Source organism: Agrilus planipennis, unplaced genomic scaffold (genome assembly GCF_000699045.2).
Source record: "Agrilus planipennis isolate EAB-ADULT unplaced genomic scaffold, Apla_2.0 scaffold3, whole genome shotgun sequence".
In the NCBI taxonomy this organism is placed as follows: Eukaryota; Metazoa; Arthropoda; class Insecta; order Coleoptera; family Buprestidae; genus Agrilus; species Agrilus planipennis.
The window spans coordinates 2623379-2642669 of record NW_020442460.1 but is presented as its reverse complement, the minus strand read 5'-3'; the positions used below and the strand labels follow the sequence as shown (position 1 = coordinate 2642669).

The following is a 19291-nucleotide window of genomic DNA, read 5'->3' as shown; positions in this document are numbered from 1 at the left end:
CTTTAATGCCTCCTTATTTCTGACTTCTCTATCCACGGTATCATCATCCGCTTGTAACTCCACATTTAGAACGCTTCTAACCTTTTTTTCTCTACAGCGTTTCTCACCCGTTAGACATATACACCTTTATCAACCTCATTATTATTAACCGTTCGCGAACATAGTGACTTATTTTTGTTCCTGAATTATATGACTTCCTAGATACCGAAAATCAGCGGTCATTATAAAATAAACCATAATAAATCTCGCGGGCCGGAAAAACGTTTAAAGCGGATCGCAACAGTGGCGTAGCGTCAATTTCTGTCACCCGGGGTGAACCGTAAATTTGCCGCCCTTCCTATTTTTTCCTATCTTTTATTTAAATTTGTCAGAATTGCAGTGAAAAGATGTACAAACAAGATGTATTTTTAATTTAGCCCTTGAGGAGATAAATAGCATTTATTATTAGTGAAAATTGAAAATGTATGAGCTTATTTACAAGTAGGTTTTCCTACATACATAATAAATATATACGTCGGGTACTATTTATATTTAATTGAAATCGGAAACTTTCACGATCAGTACAATAGCAAATAAGAGTGCGATCAGTGTACCCAATACAAAATAATCAATAAATATATTTCAATAAATCTACGATTTTTATTTCATCAATTGCTTGTCTAAAAAAACCTTATACGATCGCTGCTTGGGCATAAGTCGAGTCGCTTATGTGGAAAAAAAGTTTGTGCTCTTTTCCATATAACACAAGATTTGTAAATTTCAACAAAATGGTTGATTTCAATTCAAAATGTGTTCATTTACATAGGAACAAACATAAAATTAAGCATGTGCATTTGAAAAGGTTTTGCTTTTCGTTTACATACATAATTCAGAATAGCAGGAGGATTTTGAGGATTCTTCTCACGATGTAAAGATTTTGGTTCCTCAAATAGATTATATTGGATCTTCAGTATCTTTATTGTCGTATTCTTTCCATACCTTTGCATTAAGTCTTAATAACTCAGGATTCTGCATCATTTTGCTGATGACATTTATGAAATTTAGCATAACATTATGTAGTGCTAAATGTAAATAGAATCTAAAGTGTTTTGTTTATATTACACATTATAGGCTAAATCTACAGTACACCATATTTCTGCTTTTTGGTATGTTTTCCCGCGTATGTTACGATTTCAGCTTTTATAATCGTAGGTATTCTACATTTTTGTGCTATGGGAGCTTGGGCTATAATAACAGCTTTGCCCTTATCATAAAGTGAACTGTTAGACTGACCATTCGTGTTTCAAGTTTTGTTATATTGACTATAAAAATTTGCCGTTTTTACGGTTATATATAAGACGGTTGCTCTTCACAGATTTTTATCAACACAAAAATCTTGATATTTTCTCCAAACGAGACGGTAATGTTTCACCACATGGTGCAAATTATTAATAACTAGTAGGAATACCAATAAATTGAAATATCTGTCATAAATATGCGGCGGACCTGATTCTATCTAATACCGAAGAAAGATTTTTGCCGCCTCCAGATTTGCACCGCCCAGGGCCTATGCCCCCCACCCTTTGCCCTCCCCACCACGCTACGCCACTGCTTTAAGACTATTACTAGCGATCGAATAAGGAAAGAGAAAAGAATTTTAAAACAGTTATTATCGCATGATTTGGTCTAAACGAATTGCGACAAATTTGGAGTTTTCCAAATTTTCCTTAGGGAACATACACCACTGACGAGCATATATTCAATCCAAAATATCTACTTATACTAAAAATTCGAGTGCTTTTTTGTAATTTTGACAGAATTCGAGGAAATAAAATACTTTTGCATTGTCACCTTTAAATTTTTGTACATATATTTTCGTGCCCATTGCCAAGAAGAGTAATCGTGGTCTCGTGGCCGTAAGGTTCTTGTTTCCTGATGGAGCAATTTCTTGATTTTACTGACGACGGCATCTTTCTTGTAGACATGTACGTCAACGTTGTTGCATGTTGCTGTCCTTGGCATGTATTGCACCGGGGACGGGTCGGCTTAATGCAAAGTAAATATCTGCAAAAGATTTCGTATATTAGGTTGAAAAATAATAAATAAGTTTCTAAATTAAGCGTATTCAGTTTGTCCCGCATCTGATGATAAGAATGATGGTTATAGATATCAAATTTACCACTTATTAGGAGAGGGTTAGGTTTGGTTCAACGCCGTAATTCAAAATCGGTCTACTCATGAGTCGAGTAGTTCAAATGCAACAAAATGTTAACGGAAATATACATTGGCAGTAGTATCATATGCAAACAAAAACATTGTAGATAGTAAAGTAGATATTTGCATCACAAAAGTGGGCACAGGAAAATAAATGAAAAATTGTTATGTTAAAACGAAAAGAAATCGTCAATGTATTCTTGAAAATGACTTGTTAGTCGAAACAATTGTCGAGTGGTTAATAAAACATATTGTTGAAACATATGTTTTGATTCTCAAAAAGAAAGAAATCTGGAATTTACAATGCTAAATGTAAAATTAACTATACCTAAATGGTATATGGGATAAAGCCGTAGAGCTTTTACCGTTAGAGTTAAAGAACATTCAACTCATCATATTAAAATCGCAGAATGTAGTGTAGTTATTCCCAAATTAGGTCCAACGTCATAACTCAAAATCGGTCTACTCATGAGTCAAGTAGTTCAAATGTAACAAAATGTTAACGCAAATGTACATTGTCAGTAGCATCATATGCAAAAAAACATGGTGGATAGGCAAGTATTTGCATCACTAAAGTGTAAACAGAAAAATAAATGAAAAATTGTTATTTTAACACAAAAAGAAAGAAATCTGGAATCGACAGTTCTAAATGGAGAATTTACTATGAACGATATACAGGTTAAAGCCGTAGAGCTTTTACCGTTAGAGTTAAGGAACATTCAACTCATTATAATAAAATTACAAAATGTATTGCAATTACTCGCAATTTTGATAATAAAATAGATTTTAGTTGTCGATAATCCTTTACCTCTAGACGCTTACAAAGTTTTTTGAAATATCTTTACCTATAAAAAAAATAGAGGCAGCGATCCTACCTGAAACACGGGTACTTTCACTTTATTATCGAAAAGAAATTAAACTGCCTTAGATATGTCTTTTATCTATGAAATAAGCTTTTCACTTTAGGCTAATTTAGATTTAAATTAGGATAGCATACCTTAAACTTATTAAAAAGATGTATCTACCTACGTGTAGTTTTGGTTTATAATGTATTAAACAATACATACAGATAATTTGCATCAAATTTTTCAACGTTATAAATAATTACGCCGTATTTTGTTCAGTGCTTTGACGTCATATCTGTGCTTAATATTCATGCTTAGGTAGGAGGTACTTACTATATATTCATCATATTATATCATTTTTCGTTACCGAGAAGGAAATTTTGTAGTCATAATAACTTAAAAAAAACTTAATAATAAATTTTTATAAGAGAACTTGAACAGACATATTAAAAAAGAGTATCATGTTTCTCAAATTTAATGTCAGAAATTCGTTGTTGTATTACAATATTTACTTTTTACACACATGTAAGCTTTTTCCGGAAAATTTGGAAAATGATGTTAAATTGAAGTGTACAAAATGTAAGCGAATACTAGAGCCGTCATAAATCCTTCAAATACAATGTCCCTTTAATATCCTGTAATGGCCCATCTGCCCTTCATATAATAATCTAGACGAGTAAAACCCTCCTCAGTTAGCTACATTATACTGATAATTTAGATTATCTCATCAAGTCAGTTCTAGCGAAAGAATATTGTCTGTCACTCTAACACGTTTATTTTTTATAATATGCCACCCGAAAAGAACGTGATAGTTCTTGTATCTCTTTGGTGTTCAAAATGACATTTACGATTAATATTGATCAATAAAAGTAAAACAAAAATATGAACGCGAACGATTAATTTAGAAATTGGAAAAAGATTGTTAAAGGTGTATGACTGGAGCGCGACGCTGTACGTGTGCGAAACATGGACGGTGGACGCGGCGGAAAAGAAAGGGTTAGAAGCGTTCGAAATGTGGTGTTACAGGCTAATGATGAGGATACCATGGATAAAGGTTAGAAATGAAGAGGTATTAGAAAGAATAGGAGAACAGAGGACTCTATAGAAATCAATCAAAAATTGACGAATTAGGTTAGTAGAACACCTTCTCAGTCATGAAGGTCTAGTCAGAGACATAGAGTCAGAAGCAGGAGTTAAGGAGAGTAGAGGTAGAAGTAGATTAGATTACTGTTCGCAAATAGTTAAGGATGTGGGGTGTTTTAGTTTTAGAGAAATTCGAAGATCAGCTCAAGATTGGAAGGAGTGGAGATGCGTGTCCAACCAGTATTAGGACTGACGACCTTATGATGATTATGATGACGATTAATATTAAATGCTTTTTTTACGTTAAATACAACAGAGCTACTAACCTTTAATAAAACGTTTTTAAATCTATCATCTTCCTTTCCTGTTTCATTTATTTGGAAATTGATAAATCATGACAATATACATAGTTTAAGAGTTGACACCATCGACGTTTAGTAATGGACATGCCTTAGCGGTCAGAATTGTGGTACAATAAAAAAAAGAGATGGAACGAAGTTTCGGACATTATCCATCTCTCTCGCGATAATACGTAAGCGTGTCATGAATGAGACAGCACTAGTCCGAAACCATACGCCATCTCTCTCACTTTTCGAGCCAAGAAATTATTACAACGACATGCGGCTAACGCACGTCCATTAATATATGTGTTAGATATAAGTATTTCGTATATTATTTGGTAGATAAGTATTTCAACAATATTAACTTTTGTCTAGATAGACTTTCCCACAGTATTTACGCAGTCATAGTTCACTGATAGTGACTAGGCTTTATCAAAAGCATAAGGTATAAATATTGGTACAGGGACATTCATCCCTTCGATGTGTTTCTACTTGTGAGTAATAAACGTATTATCTTTAATTTTGTTGTTTAATTCAGAGGTTGATATTATTAACTTAAATAAGTTGAATTACAACTAAATGATAGAACACTCTCCAAGACGATAGTTGCATTTAAAAGTGATTAGTAACATCTACATCTTGCAACGTATAGACCAATCTGCCCGTGACTATCTGTACGATATTTACCAGGATTAGTTCGGCAATCTAAATTTATGTTATCTCTAACATAATAAAATCAGAATATAACATATGTCTATGGTTGACACCAACGACCAGAGTCCTCTATGATATAAAGGACTCTACCATTGACTGGTGTATTGGAACTACTTAGTTTAACAGCAATGTGATTTCGGACTACATCATAAAAATTTAGGATTCCGCGTTCATATCATAAAAAAAATCAACGTTTATTTTTTTGATGAATTTTCGGTTAGATGTGCTTGATTTATAAACTTCCTCTGTAATCTATTTTCTCTCAACTTTTCTTTAATTTACTACCGTCAAACCGAGTAATACTAACGGAAAGATAAAAAGAAGCTTGATAAATTTTTGAGCAAGCAAATTAAATTGTGAGCGACGAAATTTATCTAATAATAAAAACGACATTGTAATATTCTCATCGCAGCGTTTGCTTTTCCGAGACCAGTTTTCAGGAACATGACACGGATTTATACAAAAACGAGAAACTCGTTTCCTTTATTATTAGTTATAAACTCCAAAATTTACACTTAAAAGGAACTTCTTCGCTGAATAATATTTCTAAAGTGTCGTGAGATCGTCCTGAAAAGTTATTTTAAATGGAAAGTCAATGTTGAAGGGAAACCACAATCTCATATGACGTTTTTAATAATAAACTTGCTACTCATATCCCCCACTTTAATAAAAAATATTTTTTTAAGTAGATATCTCTAGAATTGCGGCGATTTCAGTATTCAATGAATATGATAAAAATAAAAATTTAAATTAAAATATCAAATGCTCAAGACGCATAATAACAATTTACTTAAATTTTAAGAAAAACGATTTACCTACATTATAATAATATCTTACTATGCTCCCACGTCATCTTCTGTCCACATTTTAATTCTCTTTTACGCAATGGGGTGATTTTTTTAAATTTAAATTGTTATTGACTACCTTTTGGTTTCACCTTATTCAGTATATTATTGATGTTTTCGGTCTACAAATGTTGTTTTGATGAAGTCTATATAAGTAGACCTCTACGTAGGTTTATTTAAGTTGCTGTATCTAAGAAATGTGTAAGGAAACTACCTACACAACTTTCAGGTTGCATTATTCCTAAATCAGGCTTACGCCTACATGATAGTCTAGGNCAGAAGCAAACTTTTGACAGGTTTCTACCTATAATGCCACCTAAATACATGTGACTTCTATGACATAATTGCTGCCTTGAAAAGCATTGTAGCTTTGGCTTAAAGGTGTTTCCAATATTTGTACGAAATATATACACGGTGTCCCGAAAGTGCCGAAAAATAATACCTAGGAATACATTTTAAAAATGAAAGAAATATAATACACATAATGCTTTTAGTTGTTGTATTTATCTGTTAAAAAGACTAAAAAGGTGGTAATTTATCATATAGTTACAATAATATGTATCTATAAGGAACCCAATGGAGCAGTTTATGGGACCCCGAGATAAAAGTGTTCAGTCTCTCAGAGTCTCTGAAAGCGAGACTCTAGTCTCCGTCTCTCATCGAGTGTTTCTGGTGTCGCTGAGAGAGACTGTCAAAGAAACTGTTTAGCGTATCTAAATGAGAGACTCGAATCTTTGAACGAGTGACTCGAATCTCTCAATAAATGGTGTCTCGATAGAGATGGTTAAAATTTTCTAAGTTCAACATATTTTAGAGATCCCAGGCTTTCTACGAGAGACTCCAGTCTCTCAATTTTTCAGTTTTATTCATTCAGTTTTTCTGTGAGAGACCCGAATCTCTGAATTAATAATTTTATCGTTCTAGTCTCTCACACAGAGACTGTGAGAGATCCATAAAAACACCTAGGCAATAACTGAGAAACTGTGAAAGACTGTGAGAGACGCTCTCAGAGACGCTGAAAGATTCTGAAAGACTGAGAGACTGGAAAGAGACTGAAAATTTTTGTCTAGGGATCTCATTCTTTAATAACTTCTCATAATACGAAATTTTTACAAAACTTTTCTATTACTTTAGGTTACGCTAAAGTGATAAGTCGTGTGATATTCTACAAGTAATAAAATATGTTACCTAATAGCAATGTATGTATGTATTTATAGAAGCTCAGATAGAAATAAAATATTTTATCTATTTATGCACAATGTTTTTCTCACCTTTTCTCCTACAACATGAGTATTCTTAATTAAGATTTTATGGGTCAAGCTAATAAGCCGAAATGGTTAGTTTTAAATGATAATTAGGTTGAATACATGCGGAACAACCATAAATTGACACTTATCGACGGTTTTGTAGGAGATAAATGACTGTCTCAATTAAAAAAACACAACAAAAACACGATATTTAATTCATAATTGACTGTATCACTGAAAACACTGGCGCCCCGACGAGTAATTTATGTTGTTTGCGGAATAAATTTTAATGTAAAATTGCCACTTAATAATCCTGGCGTCGGAATAAATACGAGAATTAAAATTAAAAACTGCATGCCGTTCACCACATTGAATTGCACCTAATAACAGAGTGCCATTCTTAAAATGTACAAACGATTTTTCAGCGTAACGAATCTAAAAGCGGATTTCANTCCGAGGCTTTGTGTCAGCCCAATCACATATTGTGTCAATACTTATCATTTTATCGTAATTTAAAAACTTGGAAATTGCACGGTACACTATAGGAACTACGACAAATTTTCCCTAATCGGCGCCATGTTTTTAGGCTCCTCCCATTTGACGGATCCCAATAACTTTCTCACTATTTATACAAATCGATAGACATCTTACTGATTAAAATTCATGCAACCGTTGAGATGCTTCGAGGTATAAACGTATAATGGGACCCACATATATATACCCAAGCTTGTTTAGAAAACATAACCTTGCCTTTACTATCGAAGAAGCAGTCGGGTTTCGTAGGTTTATATTTAAACCGTGCTGCTAACAAGTTTTCAAGTTCTCGAAAATTATTCCAATAATACTGATGGCTTTGGAAAGGAAATCGACATAGCAAGACCTCATTTATTGAACTCATAGTTAAATGAACGATATGGTTTTATGCACTTTTTTATCATCATCATCTGCGTTTTGCATTGAAAAACTCATCACCCTTTAGAGAATCCCATTAGCTAGTACATTTTGTGTAAAATTAATTATTTTAAAATAGTTTCTGCTTCACAAACAACAATAAATAAAACTTTAAAAACCAACATTGTGTGTCGGTACATCTTCTTTTCCTGGTCAACGTGATTAAATGATTTGGAAACTACGGAGGTCAGTAACAGTTAAAAATGATTAAAAGACCCAGTAAAGGTAATGCGTCATCACATTTATCTTATACCTAACGGAATTTTTTCTGAAAGCGTTTGCAATTTAAAAATGATTGATTGTGTAATAGATATTACGACACAGTAGTCAGATAATTTGTTTTTTTTTTTTGGACTTATGTTACTTTTTCCTTTAATTATAGCCAGCTGCACCCCATTAGGGCGCGACAATAATAATTAGTCAAATATGGACAATCCTTTAGGAAATTGATTGTAAGACTTACTCTGTCCATTAGCCCATATTTTATAAATGGGACCTCATTTTATTTGCTTCATTACCTCGTATTAATTTTTACGGAAAGGTTTTAATTACAGTTCGGCTTATACACATGGGTTGAACCCGAGAAATTTACTGTGCGTGTACGGAAAATATTTAGTCGATCATTGGGAGTAATTATTTCAAATGCAGACAGCTTTCGTAGGGTTGATGACGATTATGACTTCTCTACCGATGGATGCGAAAAAAATCTTTTTGGGTGTTTCATGTTTCATTCTCACTAATGCTGTTGGGCGAGCAGTTCCTCCAGACTACGCCAGAAGGTTAGGCGGATGACCCTCTTGAATCTTCTTTCAGGAATCGTGGGAATGGGTGGGTGGTGGTTCGGGTGAGAAAGATGAGACGGATGAAATGAAGATAGAAGAGAATGAAAGATTATCTGTGGAATATTACTGCCCCAGCATTTGCCTAAGTGGTCTAAGGAAACCACAGAAAAGCTTGGACCAAGGTAGACGGACCCGGAATCGATTCGGCTTCCTTCCGAATGCTAAGTAATGGTCTAAACCTCTAGGCCATGCCGCTCTATAATCGGTGCAACGAGACGAGTTCTTACTAAAGGTAGGCTCACATAAATGGAATCGAATGGACGCGGACGGCATGCCGGAACGATCACACGGCATTTTCCGAATTTTATTTCGCATACATCGGAATCGATTCGCAGAACTGAGCTTACAGTAATGTTTTAATTAGAGAACATTATTATAATAAATAAGAAAGTAAGACTTAGTAAATCTCACCCGTGTGGCATACACAAAATTTCGCAAACAAAAGAAATAATAATTATAATAAAAATAATAAGTCAATAACCCCTTAAAATTACTTCATTAAAGGTTTAAATAGGTCATCACACCCCATTAAGGCCAATTCATACATATCGCACCGTGTCCATTCCGTATTTATGCGAACCACATTGTTCTGCCGTCATTTAAACATATAGTACCGTGCTGCTACCCTGTTTAGTTAGGGAGTTAAGGCCACGACGCAATAATAATTTTAATAAGTATATCTATTAATAGGAGACAGTAATTCCGAAAATGCATGGTACACTATAGGTATGAATTGATCCTTATTAGTAAAATTGTCGATGCCTCATAAGTAAACCTTCTCAGGCATGAAGGTCTACTCAGAGACATATTAGAGGCAGAAACTGGAGTTAGGAGGGGTAGAGGTAGAGGTTAGAAATGAAGAGGTATTAGAAAGAATAGGAGAACAGAGGACTATAGAAATCAATCAAAAATTGACGAATTAGGTTAGTAGAACACCTTCTCAGTCATGAAGGTCTAGTCAGAGACATAGAGTCAGAAGCAGGAGTTAAGGAGAGTAGAGGTAGAAGTAGATTAGATTACTGTTCGCAAATAGTTAAGGATGTGGGATGTTCTAGTTTTAGGGAAATGTGAAGATTAGCTCAGGATAGGAAAGAGTGGAGGTACGTGTCCAACCAGTCTTAGGACTGACGGCCTTATGATGATGATGGCATAAGTAAAAATGGCTTTGTGTGAAAAGTGAATAGTTCAAATGAACCGAATTATTAAAGCACGTTTTCCACACTAATGTTATATGCAGATAAACCATTGTGTATAAACTGATTATTATATCATTACGAAATATCGAAATATCCATTAAACTAGATTCAAATTCATATTCAATTTCCGTGTTATATTGTGATTGTCGTAGTTTATTTATATTAAATTGTCTGTCATCATGTCTGTTTTGACATAATAGCTTTAGCTTGCAGCAACTGTCTATGAAATACCTACTACACTGATGAATTCGAACAATAAATTAACTAGGTATCATTTGTTTTTTGTAAACTAGAGTTTTTGCTTGAGGTTTCCTAGAAAATTAATTTTGTATGAGTAGACAGGCAAAAAAACTTCAAAGAAAAGGAATTATAAAAAAACTTTTGCTGTTAGGCAGCATTTTCAATGATCCATGGGCAAAGACAGCTTCGTGGTCTTTTGTAGTCTTCGGCAAAAATTCGTTGATCAAACTTAATAATTAGAAAATAATTTTGTGCGATATGCCTTATCGAAGAACTTTTTGAAATTAATTATAAGTAACAACAACGAGTTTAATAACAAACCCAAAATAATTCATAAGATGAAAAATAAAGTTAGGCATTAAAATATCGAAATAGCATTTTGTAAAATTGTGTGCCTTTTTTATTATTTTTTTTTCTAAAATATGAAAGACTTAGAAATTACCCCTCATTACCCTAATTAATTTTTTCAGTTTTAGCTGATTTTACTTCACTTACGAGAAGTCTGTAGAACATTCAAATTGGAACTGCCTTCTTTTATGTCGCGGAATGCACTGATGTGAAAATATATAAACAAAATACTTCTTACAGCTAAGATAGGGATCATGCCCAAAATACTCCATTGGGCAGTTACCCGCATTACTTTTTTCTGATAGCGGTCCTTTGCTTCCTCTCCTTTTAGGACACTTCAAAAGGTTTCCTTTTGATGTAAATATCGTTTTCTTTTAAGGCGCCTATCCAGGCATGAGAAATCAAGTTTTATGTAAAACTCCACTTCTTCCTTTAGGAAAAAATCGGATACAAACGTATTATGCTGTAGATAAAATTATATGACGACAGAAAGCTTTTCGAAAGTCATAACCTTTTATATATTTGTTATGCTCAATCTCGTATTTTTTTCATACGTTTGTTTACAACAATAAGGTTATACTACTTTCCCTCTCCTAATTTGTTTAAATTTTACACAGAGTTTCTATATAACGCTAAAAAACACCCTAACGATAAGCGAAATTTAGTCGATTCAAAATATTATTCGCGATATCCAGTTTTGGTCTGCAAATGAATATGAAGAGTCACAATGAAGATCAGGTCAGAGCGATTACCCTTATTAAATTATGAGCATAAATGTCTGACTATGCTTAATGTATGTTTTTGGGGTCGCTGAATCCAAATCAAATTAACCCCAGCACGTCATGGTTTGGATATAACCTCAAAAAGCTTTCCAAAATCAAAAAAAAAACTATAAATCATAATACTAATCTCAAACGAGTTTAAACCTAAGATTTTATCTCTTCCACTAGATGCCTAACTTCATAATCCTTTTATCCTTTCAACGGTAAAATCTTATGACGTCTTAACCCTGTATCTCCGTAATCAACACTGAAACACTATAGCTCAATCCCTCATAGATAGATATCACAAAATTAAAACAGAATATCTTTATGATTCCCAAGGAGCTGAACTCTGGATAAACCATCAGCATTAGAATGGTGAGAGGTTAAGCAGTACTGATTCAGCACTATGATTACGGAAATATAGGGTTATGGGGTGGTAAGGTTTAAGGGTTGAGAATTTGAAGGATTATGAAATTATACATTTCGTTCAAGAGCTGATTGGTTGTGGGCTAAAATCGTTTGAAATTATTATGATTAACGACTTTAGTGGATTTTGGAGAGCTTTTTGAGGTTATGTCCAAACCTTGCTGACCCGAAAAAGATACTGTATACATAGTTAGACTCGCAGGCCGAATTTTTAAACAGTTTTAGTGGATTTTGAAGTATTTCTTAAGGTCATGTTCAAACCCTGACGTGGTGGACTCTAATTGATCTCGGATTTGGATTCAGAGATACATAGCCAGTCTTCCAGGCCGAACTTTTTTTTGGGTGGCTGAGCTATTAGTCATTAATCGAAGAAGCACCTGAATCTGCACCTATGTATTATTGCATCTGGAGTCTTTCGGGGGTTTAATAAGTTAGTAATTATAAATATGTAACATAAAAAAAGAGTTGCTTACCTGTTGAAATGCTTTCTAAAAGTGCCACTGACCCAATAAAGGGCCAAAGGGTTGGCACATGAGTTAAGGTATGACAGGCAAAATCCGACTATCCTCAGATAATGCCAGAAAGCGTTGTAATAATTCTGGGAATTGGGGTAGAAATAAAACCACATCATAAAGACGTGACTAGGTAGAAAGCAAACTGCGAACACGACCACGAACACTAGCACAGTGGCAGCCACTTTTTTTCTGGCTTTTATCTGAAATTAAAAATACTTTTTCAGACAGAAAAATTCACAGAATTCTTTAATTATTAATTTACGGCACGAGGATACTAAAACATGGGCTTAGATAGAAAAGAACACGGTGAAGAGAAATGGAAAATAGCTGACTCAGCCGGTTCTCACTATACCAGTGTATCACCGTCAAGAATTATGGATGACTTTGTGAGAATATGTACCTACATGTATGTAGTTACACTTACAATTAGTAGATTTACCCAATACGAAAGAAAATTAGTCAATATTTAAAAATTGTAGGTTGACCAAAGATCAAAAAATATGGACCATCTAAAATCCACAAACACCAAACCGCTGATACGCTGATGCACAGTGTGCTTTAAACTTCTGGAGACGTTTGCACAGTTTTTCGTACTGTTGACTGAAATTTTTTGAATTTGGGTTATCAAACTAATAAATTCAGGACTCCTACGCTGTCTGACAACATTATTAGATGTAATCTTTCAATGCGAAAGTATCTACTCAAATTTCTTTCTTGGTTTTATTTCATAATAAAGCGTTCCGTGGATTCCATCAAACTCAAATTGGCATAATCTTAAAAACCCGATAACAGCTCTTTGTAAAACTCTTATGACATTTATATGTAATAGGAATTTATGTGGATCAGTATATAGATACACATTAAGTATCACAACTAATAAATTTTTAACAACTTGAGTCATGTGAAAGCTTTAGACCCACATAAGTAGATAGGCAATGTTCCTTCCAGAACCACATTCCATGTATTTTCTTATGAAAATTTGTTTATTTATTTTATTCCATTTTACCCCTTTCAAGTCACTCTGACGTCACGGCTATCAGCTGTTCTCACCATCATTGCCAGCTATCATTGTCAGCCAGCTTCGCCACTTACCCCGGATGCTCCAGATCGAATTCATAAGGTAATACATGGGATCTTGGTAGGGAACGAAGGTTAACTATCTACTCTAAGTAATACGGACACCGATTACTTAACAAATTAATATACATATCTCACAAGGAAGTTTTTAATGAATGTAGACGTAGGTATTTACCTGTCTTTGAGTTCCTTGGGCTTCCCCGGGCATATTCTTCGTACTCTGTACTAAATATTTCGCCATATTCAAATAGAATATTGCAATAATTGCGAGAGGGATAACGTATAGAATCAGAAACCTCATCAACACGTTGATTTTGGGATAGTTGTGATACAGCCAATGAGTTGGAAATGGATAACAAACTGTGAATCGTACGATTCCATCATTGTCGGTAATGTCTCTCAGGTGAGAGCCGACTGCTGATGGAATAGCGCATATTATTGACAAAATCCAAATTGATACTGCTATTCCTAGGGTTACTTTTGTCGCTTGACTGCTATCACCTGCAAATAAAAGAGAACAAATAAATTTATGATAGGACGATTCGTCATTTTAACGAAACAAAATCGTACCCAGTGTTGATTCAGACAAAAGCTGTTGTATTAACCTAGCGGTGGAAATTGATTCACTACTATCATTTCGTATAAAAATAGGGTTAGTCAGCCAACGATAGATTGTCTTTAATTGAATTATAATAGTACATTATTTTTGACATGAGCGCCATTTTATCTAAATTAATATTACATACAATTTAGACATCTTTTTTAGAAGTGAGTATGTTTAATCATAGTATATTCAGTATATAGTTACATTAGTTCGACGGATCGTTAACCTTGTAGGTCGGTTGGTCGTGGTTGCTGTTGTCACCTCTCGTAGTTTAGTGGTCAGAACATTGGTGCGTAAAGCCAAAGGTCCCGGGTTCGATTCCCGGCGGGGGTGTGACAACAGCAACAATTTTTCCCTCATTAATTTGAGGTAGCGTGTAGTGGGTAAAAAATTCAGAAATGAATTTTCAGAATAATATTTCATATTAAACTAACTCACTTCTAAAAGATATCTAAATTATATGTATGTTTAATCATAGTATATTCAGTATATAGTTACATTAGTTCGACGGATCGTTAACCTTGTAGGTCGGTTGGTCGTGGTTGTTGTTGTCACCTCTCGTAGTTTAGTGGTCAGAACATTGGTGCGTAAAGCCAAAGGTCCCGGGTTCGATTCCCGGCGGGGGTGTGACAACAGCAACAATTTTTCCCTCATTAATTTGAGGTAGCGTGTAGTGGGTAAAAAATTCAGAAATGAATTTTCAGAATAATATTTCATATTAAACTAACTCACTTCTAAAAGATATCTAAATTATATGTATGTTTAATCATAGTATATTCAGTATATAGTTACATTAGTTCGACGGATCGTTAACCTTGTAGGTCGGTTGGTCGTGGTTGTTGTTGTCACCTCTCGTAGTTTAGTGGTCAGAACATTGGTGCGTAAAGCCAAAGGTCCCGGGTTCGATTCCCGGCGGGGGTGTGACAACAGCAACAATTTTTCCCTCATTAATTTGAGGTAGCGTGTAGTGGGTAAAAAATTCAGAAATTAATTTTCAGAATAATATTTCATATTAAATTAATATTATTGAAAAACTAGGAACTGATCAGAATCAGATATAAAGAATCAAACAGCACTTCAAAACAGACCCGAAAACCAAAGGAAACAGATAGATGAAAGAAGACCAAAAAATTGATTATGATACATGCCAAGCAGAAAATCCTTAAAAAACGAATCTATCGATTTAGATTCTTGTGGTAAAAATGATAAAGATCCTTCAAAAGAATGCCAGTTATCGCACTAATAGTATGAGAGTGGTCTTCTCCTTCAGCTTCTAGCGGAAGGAAGTCAAAAGTTCAACGATTGAGTCCAATGAGTATTGAAGACCGCCGTTGAAAATTTTTAGGTTAATGTAAAATGTTAAGTAACTAAAAACGGAAGCAATCCACCACCACATATAATGTTTAGCTTCAAATGGATAAGAGTGATTAATTAACGAATACTTCAGTGTCTTTAAAGAATAATACAAACCAAGAACAGCTTAAAAAGAGAAAAAATTACTCCAAATGAAGTCTTCATTTTATTGATCCAGGGATATAGGCCTAAAGACCTCATCAATACAGATTATTATAATAAGAACGTTACGAATAAATTTTTGGCAAGAGGTACCCGCAATATATGCACCACATTGGCAAGTTTGTGTTCCATCAAGATTATGCAGCATCACACGCATTTCTGAGAAGTCCATATAAATTATAAACAAATTCTCAAATATATTCCTAAAGCCGAAGGGTTGTGATGCATTATATGGAAAAAATGGCTCAACAATTAATCTCTCGAATTCTGACCCGAGAGGATATAGAATTAATATCTAAAACCCAGCGCATCCACCGGATATGAATTAACACAGAAGAACACACTAGGAACATTATTATTCCAATATATCGAAATAATAATTGAAATTCTGTCACTTTAGCGTTATATATTTTTTTCATTTTAATATGGAACAACAATATTTAATAGTTTCATGAATTCAAATGCTTATTAAGTAGTTATTTGAGATGAGGCATGTATTACTCTGAAGGTCAGTAAATTAATTGACAAGATCTATAGTAATAATAATTAAAGATAATACATAATTTTATGTAAATGATAATTACCCTTCGTTCTTCAAATCATCTTAATAATTTCTACAGTAATACAATTAACGCTTTTGCGGTCATTGTTCGTTAGAAGCGAGGCATTCGTTAAAGATTTTATGCCGTTGCCTTAGAGAACAATTAACCGTTTTCTCTAGGCATCTCTTTAACACCCTTGACTGGTAATTTTTTTTGCCCATAATATTAAAGCTCGAACAAAGAGTTTCACTAATTTCTGTTCTTTTTATGTCAATTCCTATTAACATGTTTATTTCGTTATATTTTAGATAGGGTAGTGAATGCTTTGAGCAATTTGAACATTAATCACATTCCCAGATGTACTTATGAATATCAGCTCATAAATACAAGTACTGTACGAGTAAGAAGAGTACATACAAAAATAAGGGGACTGTAAGTATCGACCGTTGACACCTAGAGGTATGGGCTAACGGTTAAACCATTGCTCAGCAGTTTGGAAAACACCAGACACCGCATTCATCTACCTTGGTCCGAAACGCAATACAAACCCCCAAAAAACACATCCCTTCAAACTTCGAAAACCAGATAATGTCGCGGTTACAGAACATGCCCTGCAAGGAGATGTTTCCCATTTTAAGAGCACTAGAATCTTGACTAACTTGTGAAGTTACTATGCTGGAATCAATCGAAAGGCCATAGAAACCGAGGGGCATAGAGGTTTAGACCATTGCTTAGTATTCAAGAGGACATCGATTCCATTTCGGGTCCTTTTGCCCTGGTCCATTTTTTTCTATGGTTTCCTTGGATCACTTAGACAAATGCTGAAGTAGTAATATTACGTAGATAATCTTTCACTGACTTCCGTCTTCATTTCATCCGTCTCATCTTTCATAACTCAACTACTACCTATCCACTATTCCTCAATGGAAGCTGAATTGGGACTTCCACCACGTACTCCGGAGGGATTGCCCGCCCACCAGCATTAGTAGCTGTGGGAATGGAATAGCCAAAATCCTTAAAAAGTTAGCCATCGAAATACTGAAGCACTCAAGCAGTTTCAACAAAAGGAAAGAGTTCCTGAAGGTGAATACAAGCTGACTATTGATCTTGAGTGGTACCACCATCAAGTGACAGCAACCATATGAAGCATGCGTAGTCAACTGACCCTGTTTCAGTATAACCACAATAATGGACTTGTAAGTCTAAGTATGTCAACCACAGAAGTTAGTGAACGTCGGAGAAACGATTTCACCACTATTCATACCGAAGGAGAAACACTCCTACAATCCTACAACGCGGCTTTTAAGCTCTAATTCCAAGTATTGTTCACATAATAACTATTAATATTTTTAGTGGTGGTACCTATACCTATGTAAACTTGTTTTGAAATCTTTCGTGGAAACCAAGTGTTTTGAATTTTTTTGGTCAGAATGAATAAGAATGGTTTTGTTGCTTTTCTTTATCAAAATTCGACCAATTCTATGCGACACACATTTAATATATTACTTTGATGTAAGGGGAGACTACTGTTGGGGTTTCTTCAGTAACTAAAGAATCAGGTGGGTAGTTTCGATATACGTCATCGAACAAATCGAAGTATCTCTCTAATAACAAGTTGATTTATATCAAATTGCGGGCAGTATATCGCTGGTGTAGATACCCAGTAAACATTTTTTACTGTTAGGTAATTTTCTGCTACGCTCATGTAACATATATGTAAGATTGTTTATCATATCAGACCTGTTGCCTGCTCCTACTTTCTGTTGTTCTCGATTTATTTGCGGGTCGTAATCTTCAAATTTCGCTTCCAATTCAGTGAACAAGAAAATAGAATTCAATTTCCTTGCGAAACGCGACGAATTTTGTAAAATTGCTCATTTTAGACAGTTATATTTATAGGACTAGCAGCATGTGATATGTTATCTTGAAGACAATAATTTTCACATTTGTTGTATAATTTTAATTTCTATTTGAAACAATACTTAAATAACTATAAATTTTTGAGTTTATTTTGTTTTAACTAAATAATCACGTGTTTAGTTGGGAGCTTGAATCGAATTTCTTATGTATTAAATATGAAAAAGTTATATTAAACGATTGAGATGTGATGTTATAGGCGTATGAAGACAAAACTGTGGACAGAAAAGGCTAGAGACGAGAATATATTGGAAACGTACGATGAAACTCAACATGGAAAAGGAAAGACCTCTGAGACGTGGATAGTTAAAGAAGTAGAAGCAGGAGTATATAGGGGTAGAGAAAGATGGAAATTAAATTACTGTTTGCAAACAGTTAAAATGTGGGATTTTATAGTTTCTGGAGAATTTATGTGGCTTTACAATTAACTGCTCTTAAAGCGGAACTTACTTATAATTTATTTAAGGGCGTGGAATGTCAATTAATTTAAAGACGCAGTAATTTTGGCGGATCTCTACAGATGGCGTTTACTTCTCTGTATGTGCCTATTTATGAATCTCGCATAATTAACGGACAACAGCTTTGGTTGGTAAGAAGTTTGTCCGAATTTCTGTGGCGTCCTCAGGTAAAAAATAAGTCCGAAATCGCAATTCATGTCTGATAGTATCGATAAAGTGCTGACCGAGAATTTATTGATTAATTAATTAATAATTAGGTTATTAAAAAAAGATAAAACTTACTATTGGCGTGTAACTTCTTCATGGGGTCTACAATGGCGAAAAATCTGTCAGCTGACAGTGCTGTTAGTGTAAAAACGGAGACTCCAACAGAAATGTCCTTCGCAGTTTCGGATATTTTGCATATCAGTTCACCCCAAGGCCACGACTCTAAGGTGTAAACGATCGATGTAAAAGGAATGCTGGTCACAATTACAAGTAAATCTGCAAGCGCTAGTGACAGGATGTACCTGAAAAGAAGAACGTTGACTATTATAAATATGTTAAGTCAACAGCGCTTATCACAAATTTACTGTTTATCAATAACGAGAGCTACGCAGAGTTGCAAAACAAAAAATTATTTACGTAA

The 19291-nt window shown here is 34.3% G+C and overlaps 1 protein-coding gene across 4 annotated transcripts in view; it reads right to left on the bottom strand.

Moving 5' to 3' along the window:
* Positions 1 to 1312: 1312 nt before the first annotated feature.
* Positions 1313 to 19291, bottom strand: part of LOC108742111 (neuropeptide CCHamide-1 receptor) — a 67923-nt gene continuing 49944 nt past the window's right edge. For all 4 annotated transcript variants that reach the window (XM_025980656.1, XM_025980654.1, XM_025980655.1 and 1 more), the window contains exons 4-6: positions 13803 to 14128; positions 12509 to 12750; positions 1313 to 2043 (exon numbers count right to left, since the gene is read on the bottom strand). In XM_025980656.1, coding sequence (XP_025836441.1) covers positions 1833 to 2043; positions 12509 to 12750; positions 13803 to 14128 — 779 coding nt within the window. In that variant the 3' untranslated portion in view covers positions 1313 to 1832. The remainder of the gene's footprint in view (positions 2044 to 12508; positions 12751 to 13802; positions 14129 to 19291) is intronic.